The sequence below is a fragment of the Rana temporaria genome, chromosome 3 (genome assembly GCF_905171775.1).
Source record: "Rana temporaria chromosome 3, aRanTem1.1, whole genome shotgun sequence".
Classification (NCBI taxonomy): domain Eukaryota; kingdom Metazoa; phylum Chordata; class Amphibia; order Anura; family Ranidae; genus Rana; species Rana temporaria.
In genome coordinates, this window is record NC_053491.1 from 389,016,492 (window position 1) to 389,039,595 (window position 23,104).

General features: G+C 44.0%; 2 protein-coding genes across 7 annotated transcripts in view; both read right to left on the bottom strand.

The window, feature by feature from the left end:
* Positions 1–23,104, bottom strand: part of LOC120932922 — a 152,273-nt gene that overhangs the window by 65,977 nt on the left and 63,192 nt on the right. For all 4 annotated transcript variants that reach the window (XM_040345784.1, XM_040345786.1, XM_040345782.1 and 1 more), the window contains one exon: positions 14,280–14,325. In XM_040345784.1, coding sequence (XP_040201718.1) covers positions 14,280–14,325 — 46 coding nt within the window. The remainder of the gene's footprint in view (positions 1–14,279; positions 14,326–23,104) is intronic.
* LOC120932921 (sex-determining region Y protein-like) lies at positions 1,178–3,321 on the bottom strand. 3 transcript variants are annotated; one of them, XM_040345779.1, is made up of 2 exons: positions 3,153–3,321; positions 1,178–3,074 (listed from the first exon to the last, which is right to left on the bottom strand). In XM_040345779.1, exon 2 carries the CDS (start codon positions 2,844–2,846, stop codon positions 1,671–1,673), a length of 1,176 nt encoding a protein of 391 aa, XP_040201713.1. In that variant the 5' UTR covers positions 2,847–3,074; positions 3,153–3,321; the 3' UTR covers positions 1,178–1,670. The 3 variants fall into 3 exon arrangements, with proteins under 3 accessions (XP_040201713.1, XP_040201714.1, XP_040201715.1); XM_040345780.1 differs by having other exon boundaries at positions 1,178–2,414; positions 2,568–3,321; XM_040345781.1 differs by having other exon boundaries at positions 1,178–1,832; positions 1,989–3,321.

A 23,104-nucleotide genomic window follows, 5' to 3' on the forward strand; every position in this document is an offset into this window, starting at 1 on the left:
CATCATGTTGTGGGGATGCTTATCTTCACACCAGGGAGAAAGCCTCACATTACTGTGTGGAGTTACAGAGAGAAGAACAGGAAGTGAGGATTTCTCAGAAGAAATAAGGACATTTAAAAGCAAAATGGAAGGATGAGGTAAGTGAAGGAGGACTGCACTAAGGAAAGGAAGCTATTTAGGGAAAAAAATGTTTTCCTTTACAACCCCTTTAAGTTGGTCTCTTTCACATATACTGTATAGCTAAACAAGGTTTAAAAGACTACAGGTCTCCTTTAACGTACACGGTTATGAAATTTTTGTCAAGTTTTATGGTTTTTAAGGAATCTTGTATTCATTTATTTACTTAATGAAACCATTGTAAATCCCTGTAATAAATTATTATTGTCCTTGGTAGCAGTGACTGAACTCCTTAACTAGCGTTTTAAAGGAAATACAGTACACATGTATTTTGTGATTCCAGATGGGGAGCAGTGGTGTATATGTGTATATTTATATAGACCCCGTTCCACTCGCACTCTTAGGAACGCCGAGTGTTAAGAAGGCCATAAAACACTCCTTTCACCAAGGTAAGAGGTTCTGTTTTAATAGTAATTTTGTACCGGATGTGAATTAATACAACAGCAAAAGAACGCAAGAAGTGTTACAGCTTAAGAAAAAGTTTTAAATCAATTTTCAATTTCCGATCCTCTTGTGCCAAACGTTTACTCTTGTCATAAAAATTCCCCCGGAGTCGCAATCTCCATCAGCCCCCAAGGACCTCCATCTCCCACATCCATAATCAAACGTCTCCACTTTTAGACATAATCCCAGCATAAAATAAAAATAAAATCAAGAGTTCACATTTGACAATAAAAAAAAAGAAAACATTAAATATACCATTAAAGTGGACCTGTCATTATTTCCCAATCAGTAGGACACATGTCAGCACTGCATAGCACTACAAATGTACAAAGTACAGTACTCGCAAGCCAGTTCAAAAATACTGAGCTCCTTATGTGCTCTAAAGCCTAGGCCGGGGATAAGCAATTAGCGGACCTCCAGCTGTTGCCAAACTACAAGTCCCATCATGCCTCTGCTTCTGGGTGTCATGCTTGATGCTGTCAGAGTCTCGCTATGCCTCATGGGACTTGTAGTTTGGCAACATCTGGAGGTCCGCTAATTGCTTATCCCTGGCCTAGGCCGTCCAGGCCACATGATCTCTGGATACAAGGAGCATTGTGGTTGTTTCACATCATTGGGGACTGCAGAAAGTCTGTTGCTTTTAATCAAACATATGTTTTCTGGTAGATGGGAGAATCAGCAAGGCACACCCATGAACGAGAACCTGATGAGCAACTAGGCCGCCCCCGGGTACATATGAAATTACAAACCACAAGCTGAGATTCCGTTTTTGCTGATACAATAATTTACTTTAATTAACCCCTTCTAGCCATTTATGAGTTTGTAACACTAGAAGCATTTATGGGCTACCCAAAGTTGTGGTCAGTCACGGTGATCACGTGATCAGGAGCCCATCCCATCAGCCTGGCCAATGGCAAGGAGTTAAGAAGAACCCTTCTTTTAGTAAATCTAAAAACATTTAAAAGTTCCCTTTTAACCACTTGAGCTCCAGAAGATTGTACCCCCTTCATGACCAGGCCATTCTTTGTAGTTAGGCCATTTTTTCCAGTTCAGCGCTGCACTACTTTAATTGTGTGGTCATGAAATGGCGCTACCTGCACTACTTTAATTGCGTGGTCATGAAATGGCGCTACCTGCACTACTTTAATTGCGTGGTCACGAAATGGCGCTACCTGCACTACTTTAATTGCGTGGTCATGAAATGGCGCTACCTGCACTACTTTAATTGCGTGGTTATGAAATGGCGCTACCTGCACTACTTTAATTGTGTGGTTATGAAATGGCGCTACCTGCACTACTTTAATTGCGTGGTCATGAAATGGCGCTACCTGCACTACTTTAATTGCGTGGTCATGAAATGGCGCTACCTGAACTACTTTAATTGCGTGGTCATGAAATGGCGCTACCTGCACTACTTTTGCGTGGTCATGAAATGGCGCTACCTGCACTACTTTAATTGCATGGTCATGAAATGGCGCTACCTGCACTACTTTAATTGCGTGGTTACAAAATGGCGCTACCTGCACTACTTTAATTGCATGGTCATGAAATGGCGCTACCTGCACTACTTTAATTGCGTGGTCATGAAATGGCGCTACCTGCACTACTTTAATTGCGTGGTTATGAAATGGCGCTACCTGCACTACTTTAATTGCGTGGTCATGAAATGGCGCTACCTGCACAACTTTAATTGCGTGGTCATGAAATGGCGCTACCTGCACTACTTTAATTGCGTGGTCATGAAATGGCGCTACCTGCACTACTTTAATTGCGTGGTCATGAAATGGTGCTACCTGAACTACTTTAATTGCGTGGTCATGAAATGGCGCTACCTGCACTACTTTAATTGCGTGGTCATGAAATGGCGCTACCTGAACTACTTTAATTGCGTGGTCATGAAATGGCGCTACCTGCACTACTTTTGCGTGGTCATGAAATGGCGCTACCTGCACTACTTTAATTGCATGGTCATGAAATGGCGTTACCTGCACTACTTTAATTGCGTGGTTACAAAATGGCGCTACCTGAACTACTTTAATTGCGTGGTCATGAAATGGTGCTACCTGCACTACTTTAATTGCGTGGTTATGAAATGGCGCTACCTGCACCACTTTAATTGCGTGGTCATGAAATGGCGCTACCTGCACTACTTTAATTGCGTGGTCATGAAATGGCGCTACCTGCACTACTTTAATTGCGTGGTCATGAAATGGCGCTACCTGCATTACTTTAATTGCGTGGTCATGAAATGGCGCTACCTGCACTACTTTAATTGCGTGGTCATGAAATGGCGCTACCTGCACTACTTTAATTGCGTGGTCATGAAATGGTGCTACCTGCACTACTTTAATTGCGTGGTTATGAAATGGCGCTACCTGCACCACTTTAATTGCGTGGTCATGAAATGGCGCTACCTGCACTACTTTAATTGCATGGTCATGAAATGGCGCTACCTGCACTACTTTAATTGCGTGGTCATAAAATGGCGCTATCTGCACTACTTTAATTGCGTGGTCATGAAATGGCGCTACCTGCACTACTTTAATTGGCTATTGTGTGGTCATGAAATGCTGTTCCAAAACAACATTTTTATCATTTTTTTTTCAAACAATTGAGTTTTGTAGTAGTAATTGGTGGTACAGGGCTGTTTGGGGGGTACAGGGCAGGCTGGGGTGGTACAGGGCAGGCTGGGGTGGTACAGGGCAGGCTGGGGTGGTACAGGGCAGGCTGGGGTGGCACAGAGCAGGCTGGGGTGGTACAGGGCATGCTGGGATTGCACAGGGCAGGCTGGGCATGTCAGCTAAAAAAAAAAAAAAAAGGTGTCACCCCTCTAGCGGGTGTCACCCGGTGCGGACCGCACCCCCCGCACCCCCCTAGCAACGCCTGTGTGGGAGATGGAGACAGCGTTGTCACCCTATAACAGCGAGTGCCTGAACAAGGCAGCCATCTGCAGCATATAGAGTCTACACCACAATTAATAAACTGTATTGAAGACACTATCTTTTTTAATATTTTTTAAAAAACATAACTTGCTTACACTAGCTTTTTAAATATTTGAGAGCTTTATTATGGAGACTTTAGTTATATTAGGAATTATATTATTTATACTAATTATGAAAGCAATAACCATTGTCTGGCCCTATATTTCCTATTTATTCCCTGACAAAAAAAAAATCATAAGCTGATTGAGCATCAATGAAGACGCTTTTCAGCAACAGCTGGGAGGCCCACAGCCACCCGTTCCTCTTAGAAGGGTCTTTGTGCCAGAGACGGCTTTGAGCCGGTGCCAAGCAATATGTGATTGTGGCACTGTGGCAGTGGCAGGTTATGACCATCAACAAGGGCAATATCTGACATGGTTTTGCTCTTGCTGTAACAGGGTTTTGCTACGACAATCTGTGTTTTCCTTTCCCGGCGGACTCGGCTATCATTGTACGCAAAGCCTTTGAAGTAACAGAAATCCTATTGAAGGCTCCCAGGCTGTTCAATGTGAAATTAATTCATCTCTCTGCACCTCGGAGCCGGTTAGTACAGCCGGTTAGTACAAGCGGTCCTGATACTGGGCTCCACTGTGCAATCTCAAGCTTTATTCCATTTGTATGCCTTAAAGGGGAGTTCTAATTTGTACTACTTTTTAATGTAGGTTAAAAAAAAATAGGCTAAGTGTAGCCAAAAATAATTTTTAGTTTTGTGCAGAAAAGTACGAGTTTTCCTAACTTAAAGTGATTGTAAAGTCTATTTTTTCCCCCCAATAAAAATAATAAACATGTTATATTTATCTGCTCTTTTGCAGTGGATTTGCACAGAGCAGCCTGGATCCTCCTCTTCTCGGGTCCCTCTTCTGCGCTCCTGGCCCCTCCCTCCTGTTCAGTGCCCCCACAGCAAGCAGCTTCCAATGGGGCACCCGAGCCACATTCAGACATGGGGCCCCGACCCGCCCCCACCCCCTCTCTCCCCTGATTGGTTAGCTGACTATGATTGACAGCAGCAGCAGCCAATGGCGCCATTGCTGTGTCTCAGACAATCAGGAGGTAGAATCTCGGACGGCTGAGACACTTGTGGACATCGCTGGACAGAGAGTGACCTCTGGTAAGTACTAGGGGGGCTGAGAGGGGCTGTTGCACACAGAAGGCCTTTTATCACAATGCATAGATGCAACCCACTGGGTTGAACGTAAAAATACTCATGGTGTCTGTCCCAAGGTCTGTCCTCATTAAGATACAATGCAGACATAGATGCTTCTATATATATTGAGACCCGCGCTATTGACAAAAGACGTCAACAGCGCGTCTGTGTCAAAAGTGTCCGATGTGTCCGCCATAACGTCGCAGTCCCAATAAAAATCGCAGATCGCCGCCATTACTAGTAAAAAACAAAATAATAAAAAAAAATCATAATTCTGTCCCCTATTTTGTAGGCGCTATAACTTTTGCGCAAACCAGTCGCTTATTGCGATTTTTTTTTACAAAAATATGTCGAAAAATACGTATCGGCCTTAACTGAGAATTTTTTTTTTTTTTTTTTTTAAATTGGGATATTTATTATAGCAATAAGTAAAAAATATATATATATTTTTTAAATTGTCGCTCTTTTTTTGTTTATAGCGCAAAAAATAAAAACCGCAGAGGTGATCAAATACCACCAAAATAAAGCTCTATTTGTGGGGACGACCGCGCAAATGTCAGTTAAAGCGACGCAGTGCCGTAAGCTGAAATTTCACCTGGGAACGAAGGGGGTTTATGTGCCCAGTAAGCAAGTGGTTAAGTGTTCAAATGTAGTTACAATTGATAATGGAGATCTGCCTGCACAGTACAGACAGGGTTAATTATGGCAGACACCGCTAACCAGCCCCTTAATAAACCTAGAGATCTACCTAGTATTTTTCCTTGCTGGGGAGTCCAGAACAGTGCATAAAAAAAGGTAAGTTGCAATTTATTTAGTTTTTTTAAACTATGCTATGTGAATTGGGACATGTAACAAACATAAAATAGGTGTTATCCCAATTTGGCGTCAAAAGTAGAAATACACTTTAAGTTAGCCAATGGAGAGTATTACTTAAAATCCAAAAATCCTGCAATAATCGATGGCTAACATGGTACAATACTCTACTAATTTTAGTTTTAGATAGACTTTGCAAGAGTAAATATTGCTGTCTGTGATCTCTTAGGGAAGGTAAACCAGAGAGGTCAGCAGCACGGCCTTCAAAAAAATATCATGGAGTCATATGAATCACACTATCTGTGTGATGTTGTGGGGTCATGTGTGTCCCTAAGGTGTGCTGGGGACATATTTTGTTTGCTCGCTATGATGCCAGTCATTGGTTCCCACAACACCCTGACTGAACTTCAGATGGATCCAGTAAGTTGAGTAGTGTGAATATGCTAATGGTCCCTGTGACGGATCTCGGATACCCCAGGTTAAGGGACCTTCGCCAGGCCTGTGTCTCCTGTTCTCCAAATGAAATGCACCCACAGCTGGCAGACTCACCATAACCAGCCCTTAACCCTTACTCTTTATCAAGTACCAAACATACACTTTTAAACCCAGTTAGGGACACTCCCCTTAGCCTTGTCATAGAGGGGGTAGGGGACAAGGAAAAACCAATGAGAACTAAACTTATATATTCACATACATTAACAACTATAGTTGAAATACATAAAGGAATTACGAGGGATTTCACCTTACTTCCTGCCCTTGTGGCAGCAAACAAGAGATGAAGGGAGCAACTGTCGCTGGAAAAGGAAGACTCATGCCTTGTATACAAGACGGGTTTTCACGACGATAAAACTGCCATTTTTTATATTGGTCGTGAAAACCGGCCGTGTGTATGCTCCCTAGCAGTTTTAAACTTAAACCAGCTCTCTTTTTTCTCGTCATGTTTCCCGTCAGTTTTTTTTGGTCAGACTTTTTTTGCATGAACGTGTGTATGCAAGTCAGGCTGAAGAGGAATCACGTCGGGAAAAAACTTTCGTTTTTTTCCTGCCGAGAAAATGGTCGTGTGTATGAGGCATCAGGGTAATAATAACTTGACAGAGGTTTTACTGAAAAAAAAAAATTTTTGTTGCCGTCTGTGTTCCCACCAGAGAGATCCTACATCACTTCCTGCCTACATCACTTCCTGTCTAAACAGGAAGAGTAAGGGGAAATATCCTCGACATGAACATTGACCGTGATAACAAATCTGCCACAGCCTCGTATTACATCTCTCTCTGTCCAAGATTATCTTTAAATAAATTATGTAAAAAAAAAAAAAAAACCTGAGAGCTCTCTCAAGAGCACCAACATCTTCTTCTCGGATTTTTCCATGTTGCACATCCCACCACACTAGTCAAACCATGTCTTTATGGAGCGGGGGGCACAGCTATTCTGGAACAGAAAAGAGTCTTCCCCAAACTGTTACCACAATGGGTGGGCATGTGCAAATGTCTGAAATGTCTTTGTATGATGTACGTAGTATTAACAGTTCCTTTCACTGAAAACACCTGAACTCAATCATTTGGAGGGGTGACCACATACTGTTAGCCACATGGTGTTTATAAAATTAATATTGCTATTATTAGATACAGCAACATTAATTGGTTTGTACCAATGTAAGAACAAAACACATAGGAAAAAAAAAGTCAATAAAACTGCAGGCAACTTGTAAGGTCACCCCATGATATGTGTGCCCATAAACAACTGCCTTTATAGGCTGTTTGATGCCCGCACCCTGGGAACAAATCTAACCGCTTTAATTAACAGTAAGAATTTGCAAATGTTGGCACATTCACAGTCCACATCTCCACTGAAATATTCCATAGTACGAGGATGGCAATCCGCTGTGTTGTTCTAATTGGTTCACCTCCCTAAATTAGATTTCTAAGAAAGATCAGCCATTAAGGTTTATTTACTAAAGCTGGAGAGTGCAAAATCAGGCTCCCTTCTGTATAGAAACCAATCAGCTTCTTACCTCAGCTTGTTCAATTAAGCTTTGGCAATAAAACCTGGAAGGTGATTGGTTTCAATGCAGAAGTGAGCCTGATTTTGCACTCTCCAGCTTTAGTAAATAAACCTCTTAGTCTTGAACAACACGTGTCCAGCACACATACAGACTAGCTTCCAGACTAAACCTTGTTTTTTGGTATGATTATACAATAAATGTTTCTTGTTAAAACAATGCTTATGAAAAACGACATACTGTATGTTCCTTTGTAAGTGAAACAATGGAGGGCAGTCTTGTGAGGCGATGAGGAGACACCAAGCTGTTTTCTTATCAGATGGTTAACCATGATAAATATGCTACATCAGAACCAACTATGTCATTTGCTATGTACAGTACACATATATATCATGCAATATTTACTAAAAATCCGACTGTGTTCTATACACGTATCATTAGCCTAATTTTAGGGATTCTAGTCAAATCTAGTAATTATTATTTTCTGCTACTATGCTTTGTCTATTTAGACAAATTTTGTGGGATTGAATTTTATGTAAACTCTAAATCTTTTTTTCAGTATATTTTGTTTTTGTAGAAAAAAAGTGTGCATTTGTTATTTTTTTCTACAGGATCCGGCAAAGCATTGCACCTGTGATCAGTGAATTGCGGGTGCAATGTAAGGTTCCTGAAGACACTTCTTCTAGCTTTGGCTGCACCTTTGGAGGGCTTTCAATTACAAAGCTGGAGGAAGTATCAATGGACTATTAGGCCCCGTACACACGACCGAGTTTCTCGGCAGAATTCAGCCAGAAACTCGATCGGAGCCGCATTCTGCCGAGAAACCCGGTCATGTGTACACTTTTGGCCGAGGGAAACCGACGAGGATCTCATCGGGCCAAATAGAGAACATGTTCTCTATTTCCTCGTTAGTCAATGAGGAAACTTGGCTCGCCGAGATCCTCGGCGCTTCACAAGGAACTCGACGAGCAAAACGATGTGTTTTGCTTGTCGAGTTTCTCGGACGTGTGTACGGGGCCTCAGTTTGCTGATCACCACACTCGTAGTTCACTGAAACTGCTAAGTCTGTCTGCTGTGGTGGCCAACAGGACTTGTAGTTTATTCATTCGCAGATCTTTGTGAATAAATGAAGGTGGAGCCCCACACAGCTGTGCCGTATTTAAATGTGACAACAACTGCAGGGGTGAGGGGGGACACCCTAATTATGAGTGTAACATGAGAACATGTAACATAATGGTGAACTTAGGCCTCGTACACACGACAGAGAAACTTGTCGTAAACATCGTTTTCCTCGACGAGTTCCTATTAGGCTTGTCGAAAATCTTGTCAAGCTTTCTTTGCATACACGCTGTCAAGACAAAATCTCGTTGTTCTCAAACGCGGCGACGTACAACACGTACGATGGCACTATAAAGGGGAACTTCGATTCCACTGGCACAACCCTTGGGGCTGCTTTTGCTAATCTCATATTACTGCGTGTTAAGTAACAGTTTGGTTAGAGACGATTTGCGCTTTTCAGTCTGTTACAGCGCGACGAATGTGCTATCTCCATTACGAACGCTATTTTTTCCGAAGGTGCGCTCCCGTCTCATACTTTATTCTGAGCATGCACGGGTTTCTAAGCATACACACGAACGTGTTCTTCGTCGTAAGCCAGCCCAAAGAGAAACACAAGAAGGAAATTGAGACTCCCGATGAGGAAAAAGAGAACTTGTTCTCTTTTTTTCTCGTCGAGTTCCATGACAATTTTCTCGACGAAAAACATACACACGACCGTTTTCCTCGGCAAAAAAGCTCTGCCACCAAGTTTCTTGATGGATTCTGTCGAGGAACACGGTCGTGTGTACGAGGCCTAAGCCTTTGAGACGGTTCACACAGGGGCGGCACGACTTGCCGAGCGACTCAGCAAGGCGATCCGCCCACGACTTCAGAGGCGACTTGCAAAATGACTTCCGTATTGAAGTCAATGCAAGTCGCCCTGAAGTCGTCCCAAAGTAGTACAGCAACCTTTTTCTAAGTCGGGGCAACTTGAGTCGCTCCTATTAGAACGGTTCCATAGTACAGAACGGAGCACGACTTGTCAGTCTGCTAAATTGCCTGACAAGTCACGCCTGTGTGAACCGGCTCTTAGTGAATAATGTTTTTGGGAATCTCTTGCAGAGTTTCTTACCTGGAGAATCTTTACAGTAAGGCTAATGTCAGAGAGGCAAATCTGTCGCACTACAGATCCTTCTGCTGATTTATGAACATTTCCAGTGTCAAGATTGCTAAGAGGTTGGCTGTCTGTCCCTTTGGAATCACTCCCTCTTTAGCTGAGGCAGCCCCCATTGTTAGGGATTGAGATTCTGCAGCATTTGGGCCAGTGACTAAACAACATCTCACTGCATCTGGCTACATATGGAATACAGAAACTCTTTTCAGCAATTCTGCTACTTCGCCAATCTGACATAAGACGGTGATTTTTTTTTTGCAGCAAACCCCCCCTTTTTTAAAGTGTTTTAAAGAAATTCATAGTCATTTTCTACGATATCGCTAACTGGCTAATTTTTCAGCAATTTGTGTCTCAGTCACTCACGCAATCACGCAGTTAAAGTGTAAGTTCACCTATTCACAAAAAAAAGCAGCAGTGAATTGCCACCGTACACCCTCCCTCTGGTCCTCACTTTACTTACCTTCATGGGTGGTTTGGTGGTGAGCTATGAGTGCAGTCATTGCATCAGTATTTCTCTCTCTCTCTTTTCTGCAGCACTTCCAGGATAGATCATAGCAATTCTGATTGGTCAGCACCTGCATAGAGAGGTAAGAAGAGGGAGAGGAGCAGGGATTTTAAATCCCCAGACCAACTGCACCAGCTGCATGGGCGCTGACAGCTCATCGCCCATGGAGATTAGCACAGTGGGGACTTATTTATTTTATTTCTTTTTTGTGAAAAGGTGAACTTACACAATAGGTTTTGGCAATGTTTCAGATCAGTGATAAGCTCACCAGTGACAATTGCTCTTCACTCACCCTTATGGGCTTAGCTACAAATTGCTGATGAAGAGAATGATTTGCAGCATTTGTACCAGCGACAAAATTGCTTCTAAGCGGAAAATGTCCAGAAATGAAATCTCTAGCTACAAATGCTTTTAATCACTGACAATAAGGGTTTGTAGCAGCAATTTATCTCTGCTACAAAATCACCTGTCTGGCATCAGCCTAATAGGCTTTGCTGTTTTTTTTATATGACACTGCCTTCCAATTAGCATTGTCAGCTTGCCATGAGTGTTCGTTCAATTGGCTGATGAGATGCCTATCAGGTCTGTGCATGCCTCCTGCAGGCCTGATGGGCAGCCCAATGCCCAACAAACAGAATACACATCGTAAGCTTACAACACAGCTGCTAATTGGAAGGCAGCAGTTCAGTGTTGTCAGCCTGAAACAGGAAGCGCTATTATTTATTTATTTCAGGTACTTACCGTATTTATCTGCGTATACCGCGCACTTTTTTGCCCTGAAAATCAGGGCAAAATCGTGGGTGCGCGATATACGCCGAAACACGCTTTCCCGTGCTCGACTCCTCTCACGCTCACATCCTGGACGTACAGGACGTGAGCGCGAGAGTAGCCCAGGCTGCCCGACTATACACGAGTGTACTGTGCTCGGTATATGCCGGTGCAGTATTCAAACTCGGCGCGGGAAAGTGGGGATCGAGCGGGGAGGACGCTGCAGAAGGACGCCAGACCCGACGAAGAGGACACCTGAAGCCGGACCTGATGAGGCCGCAGATGGACGCCGCGCAAGACACCAAAACTGTAAGTACTAAAATGTTTTTTTACAGGAATGTCGGGTCCACTTTAGGGGTGCGTGCTATACGCCGGAGCGTGCAATACCCCGATAAATACGGTATATAGCGCTGTCAATTTACACAGCGCTTTACATATACATTGTACATTCACATCAGTCCCTACCCTCAAGCAGCTTACAATCTAACCTAACCTAACTCACATTCATACATACACATACTAGGGACAATTTTTTTTTAACAATAGATACTAGGGACAATTTAGAAAGGATCCAGTTAACCTACCAGCATGTCTTAGGAGGAAACCATAGTAGCTGGAGGAAACCAACACAGGGAGAACGTGCAAACTCCAGGCAGGTAGAGTCATGGTTGGGATTCAAACCAGCAACCCTTTTTACTGCTAGGTGAAAGTGCTATCCACTACACCACTGTGCCACATTCTCTATTTGCTTGAGAAAACTGTATAAGCTAAGAAATGACACCAAAAATATTGAATAATTGATTTAGAAAATCCTCATCATATGGTGTATGGAGCAATCCACCAGTTCTAAAAGGTTTATTTTCTTTGTCATATTGAATGTTTAACATGGAAAGCAATCTGAAGTGGACTTCCCGTTTGTGTTGCCTGAAGATTTTAGACATCCAGTGGTTTAGATTTATCAGATCGATTATTCAGATACATAAAAAAATGCATTTATGGCCAAAATAAGATACATTTTTTTTTAATGTGCAACATTTTTTATAACAGTACCCGTTATGACCACAAGATGGTGCAACACATTCCAATGTTGCTGACTATTTATCATACAAAAGACGCTATATAGACACTACTAGGGTAGGTACCATATTTGCACACTTACTGCTGGTATTTTTTTTTCTAAAGTGTCATAAGGAATTTACCAAGTGATGATGGAACCTTGTATAAGGGATTTCCTTTTTTAAATTCCACTTTTATAACAATATAATGCCATTTTTTTTACAAAGTTGCCTGTGACTGTCACAACAATAAACTATAACATCGGCCATGAGCCATTAGCCGACAGATTTGAGGACACTCTGGACCCCTGGATCACTGGAGGGGGTAGACCAGAAGCACCAAAAGACAAAGTCTACATACACCTGAAGTTCACTTCCTATCTGTATGATTTATGATTGTCTACACTTTGATTGGCCATCACAGCACACCACTTTCTGTCCACATGTGCTAACTCCAGCATTGGCTACACATCATTGCTCTGGATTATCTAATCAGCGGCGGTGCATCCATAAAGGGCGCAGGAGCGCCGCCCCCTCTCCTGTCACTCTCTCTTACCATAGATAGATTCATCCATTGCATAAATCTATCTATGGTCGCCGCTGCCGCCTCCTATTCATGTGCCCGGCCCCTTGTCCGGTGCCGGGCATATGAATTACAGTGGTGGGTGTGTATTGGAAGCGTCTGATTAGAGCCATAGTCTCTAATAGGCTGCCTGATTAGAGCCTGTGGGCTACAAAAGGGTAAACAGTGGGCGCACTGCTGTGCGTTCGCTGATTACTCAGTGGTGTGTTAGGGAAGCAATACATCCACAGCCCATAAGGTTGTTCAGGTCTGGTTACCTGTCACCTGATTGGCTAAAACAACAGGCGCCGCTATTGGACGCCTGACAGGAGGAGAGGACGGGAGTGCAGGATACATGAAGGACCCCGCTCATCACCGTCACCCGCTGCCCCACAAGACAGGGTAAGTGCCGGGCAGACGGCGAGCGGGCGGGGGCACACTCACACTGGCAGCATTTGGCACAGTGGCAGCATTTGATGGGCACACTGGCAGCATTTGATGGGCACAGTCGCAGCATTTGATGGCACAGTGGCTGCAATCGATGGCACAGTGGCTGCAATTGATATCACAGTCGCAGCATTTGATGGCACAGTGGCAGCGTTTGATGGCACAGTGGCTGCATTTAATGGCACAGTGGCTGTAATTAATAGCACAGTGGCAGCATCTGATGGCACAGTGGCAGCATTTGATGGCACAGTGGCAGCGTTTGATGGGCACAGTCACAGCCTTTGATGGCACAGTTGCAGCGTTTGATGGCACAGTTGCAGCAGTTGATGGCACAGTTGCAGCGCTTGATGGCACAGTGGCTTCAATTGATGGCACAGTGGCTGTGTTTGATGGCACAGTGGCTGCAATTGATGGCACAGTGGCTGCAATTGATGGCACAGTGGCTGCAATTGATGGCACAGTGGCAGCAATTGATGGGGTTTTTTTCCAATTTTTTTTTGTTTGTTTGTGCCCCCCAACATCTTTTAGCTCCGGCCACCACTGATTGTCTTCCTGATCAACAGTAGACTATGCCTGTGCATTGTGTGTCAGCAGAGGTGTAATCCCCACCAAAGCTCATGTGACAGGGTGACAAGGGAACAATTAAGTGACAAGGAGACAGCGTTGTCACCCCACAACAGAAAGTGCCTGAACCTTGACCTTCATGGCGGGATCACCAGATAATATCTATTGAAAGATGCAAATTTAAAAAGATTAAAAATGACATTAAAATATAGTGATATGGTTTAGATCTACTCACTGGCAGGCATCTTCTATCTATCAGCAATTTCTTCTTGCTGGAAATCCATGCTCCAGTCACATGTCTCCAGCTGTGCTCTCATTTACATTGTAATTGCCGTAACAAGTGCTAGGAGATGTCATTGCTGAGGTTTCTGAGCATTGAGAGCCAGACGCCAGTGGGCAATTTAAACTGCTGGCATCAACTATTGTGCTCCTTCCACCTTTAGATGGACGGTTCCTTTAAGGATCACTTTTAGCTTTCTTAACTTACACCCTGACAGAGAAATGCATTCAGGTTTTCTTGTTCCATATACTGCACTCCCTCTAGCAAAGAGCAATGGTGTAAATGTCCATGTCTTTCAATCATATGTCTTTTACATGACAGTAAATACCTGCATATTCCCCTTCTGGCCTCTCTTGTCTGGCTGCTGGTGGAATCTGCAGAAAGAAGATAGATGAGGATATATTTAGAATGCAGGCAGGTTACAGGACAAAGACATGACATGTTTGCAGAGATCCATGTGACACAGAAGAGCTGCACCTATGGTAATATTAGTGCAGGGGTAGGCGACCCTGAAGAGGTGGAGATCTACCTCAACATCATGGAAGACATCAAAGATCCCCAGGGTATAGCATTTTTTCAGGAGGTAACCTAGCAAGACCCCCCCCCCCCCAAAAAAAGGAAGGTTTTAAGAGTTCAGGGGTTAGTAGAACGCAACACAGAGGGCAGGGGCCGGTAGTATGTAATGCAGAGCAAAGAGGTATGTAACACAAAGTGCAAAAGATCAGGAGTAACACAAAGTGCAGGGGTCAGTAGTAAGTAACGCAAAGTAACGGGTCAGTAGTAAGTAACACAAAGTGCAGGGATCAGTAGTAACGCAAAGTGATGGGGTCAGTAATAAGTAACGCAAAGTGATGGGGTCAGTAGTAATTAACACAAAGTGCAGGGATCAGTAGTAAGTAACGCAAAGTAATGGGGTCAGTAGTAAGTAACGCAAAGTGACGAGGTCAGTAGTTACACAAAGTGAAGGGGTCAGTAGTGGGTAACACAAAGAGCAGGGATCAGGAGTAAGTAATGCAAAGTGATGGGGTCAGTAGTAAGTAAAGCAAAGTGATGGGGTCAGTAGTAAGTAACGCAAAGTGACGGGGTCAGTAGTAACACAAAGTGACGGGGTCAGTAGTGGGTAACACAAAGTCCAGGGGTCGTAGTAAGTAACACAAAGTGACGGGTCAGTAGTAAGTAACATAAAATGCAGGGGTCAGTAGTAAGTAACACAAAGTGCAGGGGTCAGTAGTAAGTAACACAAAGTGCAGGGGTCAGTAGTAAGTAACACAAGGTGACGGGGTCAGTAGTAAGTAACGCAAAGTGCAGGGATCAGTTGTAAGTAACGCAAAGTGATGGGGTCAGTAGTAAGTAACGCAAAGTGATGGGGTCAGTAGTCAGTAACACAAAGTGACGGGGTCAGTAGTGGGTAACACAAAGTGCACGGGTCAGTAGTAAGTAACACAAAGTGACGGGGTCAGTAGTAAGTAACATTAAGTGCAGGTGTCAGAAGTAAGTAACACAAAGTGCAGGCGTCACTAGTAAGTAACACAAAGTGACAGGGTCAGTAGTAAGTAACGCAAAGTGCAGGGATCAGTTGTAAGTAACGCAAAGTGATGGGGTCAGTAGTAAGTAACGCAAAGTGACGGGGTCAGTAGTCAGTAACACAAAGTGACGGGGTCAGTAGTCAGTAACACAAAGTGACGGGGTCAGTAGTCAGTAACACAAAGTGACGGGGTCAGTAGTGGGTAACACAAAGTGCACGGGTCAGTAGTAAGTAACACAAAGTGACGGGGTCAGTAGTAAGTAACATTAAGTGCAGGTGTCAGAAGTAAGTAACACAAAGTGCAGGCGTCACTAGTAAGTAACACAAAGTGACAGGGTCAGTAGTAAGTAACGCAAAGTGACGGGGTCAGTAGTAAGTAACGCAAAGTGATGGTGTCAGTAGTAAGTAGCGCAAAGTGACGGGGTCAGTAGTAAGTAACACAAAGTTGAGGGGTCAGTAGAAAGTAACGCAAAGTGACGGGGTCAGTAATGGGTAACACAAAGTGACGGGGTCAGTAGTGGGTAACACAAAGTGCAAGGGTCAGTAGTAAGTAACACAGAATAAATGGATTCAGTAGTACGTAATGCAGAGTAAAGGAGTATGTAATGCAGGGTACAGTAGTATATAACACAGAGTGCACAGGTCAGGAGTAACGCAAACTGCAGGGGTCAGTAGTAACGTGAAACATAGTGCAGGAGTACAGTATGTAACACAAAGTGCAGGGATTAGTAGTAAGTAACGCAGAATGCAGGGGTCAGTAGTAAGAATTCCAGCGTTCAATAGTACGTAACACACAGGTCAGGAGTAACACTCATTTCTACCCACAAACAAAAATAGATCCTTCCAGTACAAATATCTACCCCCAACACTAAAATTGCACACAGCACAAACTCTCGTCTCTCTCTCTCTGTACAATTCACTCACCAGACCTCAGAAGCAGAATTGCCCAGTGGCGGGAGGGAAATTCCTCCAAGTCTCACCTGAGCTCTGTCATATGACACTTCAGAGCTGAGGAGGAGACTAGGACTTTCTCTGGCTCTGCAATACATATTGTCACTCTGATCAGAGGTCTGAGAGGCATTGGGTATGGTCAGGAGCTGACGGTATGGTGGGGGCGCGAACTACCTGTCATATAGCTGTGATTGACAAATGGATCATGATCCCTATTCACACCAATGTTGATGTCATGTCCATTTTTCCCGTGCAGAAAAAACCTGCATGTGATACCAGTGTTCTGGTGTGAACAGGGCACATAGAGAACAATTGTTTTTTAAATTAATGGATTCCCTTAATTTGCATAGATTTTCCTGTTTGGCTATTGGGAAGGAAGTGAAGGGAAATCTCTGCAATGGGACAGGGATGGTAAAAAATAAACTGACAGGGGCTATAACCCCCCCTCTATCCCCAAAAAAAGTGTTGCCTATGGTTCTACTTTAAGTACAAATTTCTGATAATTTTATGAAGAAGACTAAGACGATATAACCATGCCAATGGTGCAGCAGAATACATATAGCACAGTGAGGAAGGTTTGTGGTCCAGGTTGATAGGACAGTCAAAATTAGAAGCAGCGCCCAGTCCCCCCCATAATACTGGCGCTACACTAATAGTGTAGCACAAGCCAGCAGGGACTCTTTCCGTGTTGCCCCCCTGCAAAGTGCTTCTCTAGGCCTGGGCCTTGTTGGCCTAGGCCAGGATACAGTGTTGCTGTAACTGCGTAAAAAAGTGTTAGGCCTCGTACACACGACTGAGAATCTCGTCGTAAAAGAAACGTCGTTTTCCTCAACGAGGGTCTTGTCAAGCTTGACGACAATCTTGTCAAGCTTTCCTTGCATACACACTGTCAAGACAAAATCTCGTCGTTCTCAAACGCGGTGACGTACAACATGTACGACGGCACTATAAAGGGGAAGTCTCATGTTACCGCCTGCTAAATAAAAGTTTGAGAGACGATTCACGCTTTTCAGTCTGTTACAGCGTGACGAATGTGCTATCTCCATTACGAACGCTACTTTTACCGAAGGTGCGCTCCCATCTCATACTTTATTCTGAGCATGCGCGGGTTTCTAAGCATACACACAAACGTGTTTCTCGTTGTAAACCAGTCCGACGAGAAACACGACGAGGAAATTGAGACTCTTGACGAGAAAAAAGAGAACAAGATCCTCAACAGTTTTATCGACGAAAAACATACACACGACCGTTTTTCTTGGCAAAAATGCTCTGCCAGCAAGTTTCTTGATGGATTTTGCCGAGGAAAACGGTCGTGTGTATGAAGCCTCGTACACACGACCGAGGAACTCGACGGGCGAAACACATCGTTTTCCTCGTCGAGTTCCTTGTTAGGCTGTTGAGGAACTCGACAAGGCAAGTTTCTCCATTCCCGTCGAGGAAAAAGAAGACATGCTCTCTTTTTGGCTCGACGGGATCCTCAACAGTTTCCTCGTCGAAAAATGTACACACGACCAGTTTCCTTGGCCAAAAAGAAATCCCAGCAAGTTTCTTGCTGTTTTTTTCCGAGAAACTCGGTCGTGTGTACGAGGCCTGAGGCTTCAGCTCTAACGTTATCCTCTCTAGTTGACAATGCTGCTGTCCAAGGGAGCATAGTGTATATTGCTTCTCCATAGATAAAGTGTAGAAATACTGTAAAACCTTGGTTTGAGAGTAACTTGGTTTGAGAGCGTTTTGCAAGACAAGCAAAATGTTTTAACTTATTGCTACACTTAGAGGCACCTCTCTTCTCTTTTATACCCTGTAAAAAATGCTTTGATATACGATTATTTGATAAGTGCTTTGGATTACAAGCATGTTTCTGGAACGAATTATGCTTGCAATCCAAGGTTTTACTGTATACATTTTCTGGTAAGTACAGTAAATATCTTCTGGTCCTGATATGACGAGAATGGGAGTTGTTTGTAGTATAAATCAGGAAGGCTGTCTAGCATGACAACACTGCTGCTCTATGGCTACAGTACAGTGAGTGTGTTGTCACAATAGAACAGGGAGTATGTTCACCAGGTGAAGAAGACATTCTAAAAAAAACAAATGCAGTCCCCATATCTAAGGACTGATAAGCTGTAATGTATTTTAGTTTTTTGATTAAGATACACTTTAAACTGATTGTAAACTCATAATTGTTTTGTATTATTTCAAACATGTTATACTCACCTACACTGTGCAATGACTTTGCACAAAACAGCCCAATCCTCCTGTTCTCAGGTCCCCCGCCAGCACTCTTCCACCCGCCGAGTGCCCAGCATAGCAAGCTGCTTTCTATAGGGGCACTCGTGTGGGGTTGCTCCCCCTGCTCCCTTCTCACAGGCTGTGATTGACAGCAGTGGGACCAAATAGCTCCCGCTACTGTCTCTGAGCTTATGAGGAGGGAGAGAGCGGAGAAAACCACTGCTCTTGTGCACATCGCTGAATTGAGATCTGGCTCAGGTAAGCAGAGCTTTTTTTCTCAGAAAATAGGTGCAGGAACTCAACCATGACCCCGTTCAGATTTCACAAACAGTAGAAGGGTCTTAAAGGGTCATTAAATACCAGAATTGCATTACATACAGAGTGCAGAGTTCAGGGGGGTTACACACAGAGTGCAGAGCTGAAACCCGACTTCTGTGTTTACAAGTGATTGTGGTGAGCAGGCACCAAAGGGTCTGAGCCAGAGGTGGTGGAACTGAGTTCCCCCAAGTTCCCCCAGAAAAAAAGCCCTGCAGGTAAGTATATAGGGGGAGCTGAGGGCGGGGCTACACTCTGAAGGTTTTTTTACCTTTAGACCCCTTTCACACTGAGGGCACATTGCAGGCGCTATAGCGTTAAAAATAGTGCCTGCAATCCACCCTCAAACAGCTGCTCCATTGTCTCCAGTGTGAAAGCCCGAGGGCTTTCACACTGGAGCGTTGCGCTAGCAGGACGGTAAAAAAAGTCCAGCTAGCCACATCTTTGGAGCGGTGAAGGAGCGGTGTGTTTACTGCTCCTCCACCGCTGCTGCCTGTTGAAATCAATGGGACAGCGCGGCTATACCGCCCGCATTGCGCTGCTTCAGCAGCACATTGCGGACTGTTTTAACCCGTTCTCGGCCGATAGCGGGGGGTAAAACCAGCCGTAATGTGCCGCAAATACGCCCATAGCGTGGGCGGTAAAAATAGTGGAGTTTTACCGCTGAAGCTATAGGCGGCTCCGTGTGAAAAGGGGTCTAAAGGAGAAGTACAGCCAAAGCCCATTTGGCTGTACTTCTCCTGTGGATCACAGGAGTGCAGTTTGTTCTGCACTCCTGTGTCCTGTTTTTCGCAGACAATGGACGTCACAGAGCCAATCCAGGCTCGGGCAAGATCATGACATTGAAGTCAGGATCCGCCCACATGCCTGGACTGGCACCCGGCTCAGTTTTTTCCGCCCCCTCCACAACCCAGAGCTCCAGTGAACACGGGAGGGCAGAGCAGAGAGCCGGTGACTGACAATCACCCGCTCTCTGCTTAGGGAGCCCTGAGAACCGAATGATCGGCAATGTGTGATCGCTCAGTTCTCAGTGTTAGAGCTGGCAGGGGACAGATGTAGCATCCACCTAGTTAAATATGATTCAGAAAAACAAACAAACCCCATACTTCTCTTTTAATGCAGAGAACGCATTAAGCTAAAATAAAAAAACCCTCAGCCTTTAGAAGAACTTTAAATGAAGGTAACACATGGCTCTTTTATATAGTGTTAGCAGAAATTCCTTTTACTCATTTGCCAATTCAATAGAAACCAACAGCGTCGAAAATGTTTCGAAAAGCTGACAAAATCTGACAAAGCAACACGCCAGATCCCAGCAGCTGCTTTGTACATACCCCCCACGTCTCTGCAAACTGATCTCAGAATTTCACATCGCTTAAATATTTATCAGGCTCCCGTGGTTATATAATATTCCACATTCATGCACTTACTGCGGTGCTGCAATGTAAACATTTGCTACGTGCATTATTATGTTAATGAGCATATGTTCATCAGAATAGCCCTTCCCCCAGCTCGCCTCCCCGTCCTCAGAATGGAGTCATGGAAAAAAAAAAACTCTTCCAGTGCAATTAAGATAAGAATAATACTTTTTTTGTTGTTTGTACACAGATCCTCTTTTAAAGGCTCCACATGCTCAGCTTCATGGTCTTGTCAGTTGAATGGCATCAGCCTGGGATCAGCTGTCTGTGAGCCAGGACTCTGTTAATCATACACAGAATGTAACCTCAAAGCATAAGACCAGAGCTGTCCTCGGGTAAACCCAGCCCGTGATCTTTGTAATGTGCTGTCCTTATGGAGGCTACCACTCAATAAAAGCATTGTGTGACCGAGCAATGCATGCAATGCGCCCTTTCTCCCACATTTTATCACAAGACTATTATAGTGTCCTACCCTCATAGGTATATACATGTACATGTGGGTGATTTAGACATTAATAAAAAAAATGGTGACAAAAGATCTGCTCCCCAAAATTAGGGTTAGGACACACCGACATTTTTAATATCTTCCCACTGACTGATTTAAAGCTGAATTCTGGACACAATAACTTTTATTTAACCACTTCCCGGGCACTTACGCACCTTCCTGCCCAAGCCAATTTTCAGCTTTCAGCACTGTCGCACTTTGAATGGCAATTGCGCGGTCATGCTACACTATACCCAAACAAAATTGGAGCTTTCCCCACAAATAGAGCTTTCTTTTGGTGGTATTTGATCACCTCTGCGATTTTTTTTTTTGCGCACAACTAAAAAAAATTTAAAAAAAAATTACGTTTTAATTTTTTTCTGTTAATTTTTTGTAAATAAGTAAGTTTTCTCTTTCAATTACGGGCACTGATATGGCGGCACTGATGGGCACCGATGAGATGGCACTGATGGACATCGATGAGGTAGTACTGACGGGCACAGATGAGGTGGCACTGATTGGCGGCGCTGGTATACGACACTGATGGGCACACATAGGCGGCACTGATGGGCACACATAGGCGGCACTGATGGGCACTCATGGGCGGCACTGATGGGCACTCATGGGCGGCACTGATGGGCATCACTTATGGGTGGCACTGATGGATACTTATGGGTGGCACAGATGGGCACTGGGCATGGATGGGCACTGTGGGGTGGCACTGATGGACAATGTGGGGTGGCACTGATGGACACTGTGGGGCGGCACTGATTTACCCATGTTGCCAGTCAGTGCCCATTTGTGGGCACTGATTGGCATCTTTTTTTTTTTCAGACTTTTTTTTTTTGTTTGCCCATCCCTGGTGGTCCAGGGTGGGCTTCCCTGGTGGTCCAGTGTGGCGATCCGAGGGGGGGCTGCGCTGATAAACAATCAGCGCGAACCACCCCTGTCAGGAGAGCCGCCGATCGGCTCTCCTCTGCTCGTGTCTGTCAGACGCGAGTGAGGAAGAGCCATCAACGGCTCTTCCTGTTTACATCGTGATCAGCCGTGGTTGGACACGGCTGATCACGTGGTAAAGAGCCTCCGTGAGAGACTCTTTACCTTGATCGGTGTTGCGGGGTGTCAGACTGACACCCTGCAACAACGATCGCCGCGATGCATGCCCCCGGGGGCGTGCAGCGGCTCAGAATCCTGAGGACGTCATATGACGTCCAGTCAGGATTCTACAACCACTTTGCCGACGTCAATATGTCATTGGCGGGCGGCAAGTGGTTAAATATATTCCCCAATTGCCCAAAAAACATTATTTTAACGTTTGTGCGCATTAAATTCCTTAGCAGATCTAGTTATTACCTAGTAAAAGTAATAGCGACATCATCATTGTGATGTACATAGCCTGTGCAGAGAGCAGACCTGACAGGCCCCTCCCACTACAGGCTTCCTGCAGAAAACTACAGGAGGGGGCGGAGACAAGACCTGTCACCCTGCACAAGGAGAGAGAGCAGCAGCGACTGGTCTTTATTACTGTTAAAAAAGCTCACCATAGATGTGCAAAAAGAACAGCGTTATAGTAAATGAATAAACAATAGCTACTAAATTGATGAATAAGCTGCTGATATTTAGATCATTCAAATAAAATCAACATACAGATTAATTGGCAACAAACAACACAAATCCATTGGCAGGTAAAATAACCCCCGTATACAGTATTTATTTTGTGTATTTAACTGTTTGCCTGTAGTTCAGCTTCGTTTTTATTTTTATTGTGCATGTAGGGTTAAAGCTACTATACTGCAGATGGGATGAAAACAAAACCACAGGCAGTCTGCTTTATGAATTGTACCTCAGCTCTAGGCCTTTTCTTTTACACTTTTTTTTACATGTAAAAATCTGTATTTTTTGCTCGAAAATTAGTTGGAACCCCCAAATATTACATATTTTTTTAAAGCATAGGCCCTAGAGAATAAACACTTAAAATATATATATATATATATATTTATTATTAATTAATAAAAAAACATGTATAATGTATTTATTTTTATGTTTACATTGTTGCTTTTTTTTATCACCTTTATTGCTGTATTGCTGTCATCCACCTGTTCAAGGTGATCCCCTCTCTAAGATGTTGGATAAAATTGCAAAAAAAAAAAAAAGAAGACAAAAACCCTGTAGGGGTAAAGTTACATAGGGGCAGATTCACGTAGATCGCTGCAAATTTGTACGGGCGTAACGTA

What these genes read in the sequence shown, in the direction of transcription:
- LOC120932921 (XM_040345779.1), bottom strand. Translation starts at nt 2,846, where the DNA reads ATGCAGGTAGCGCCATTTCATGACCACGCAATTAAAGTAGTGCAGGTA.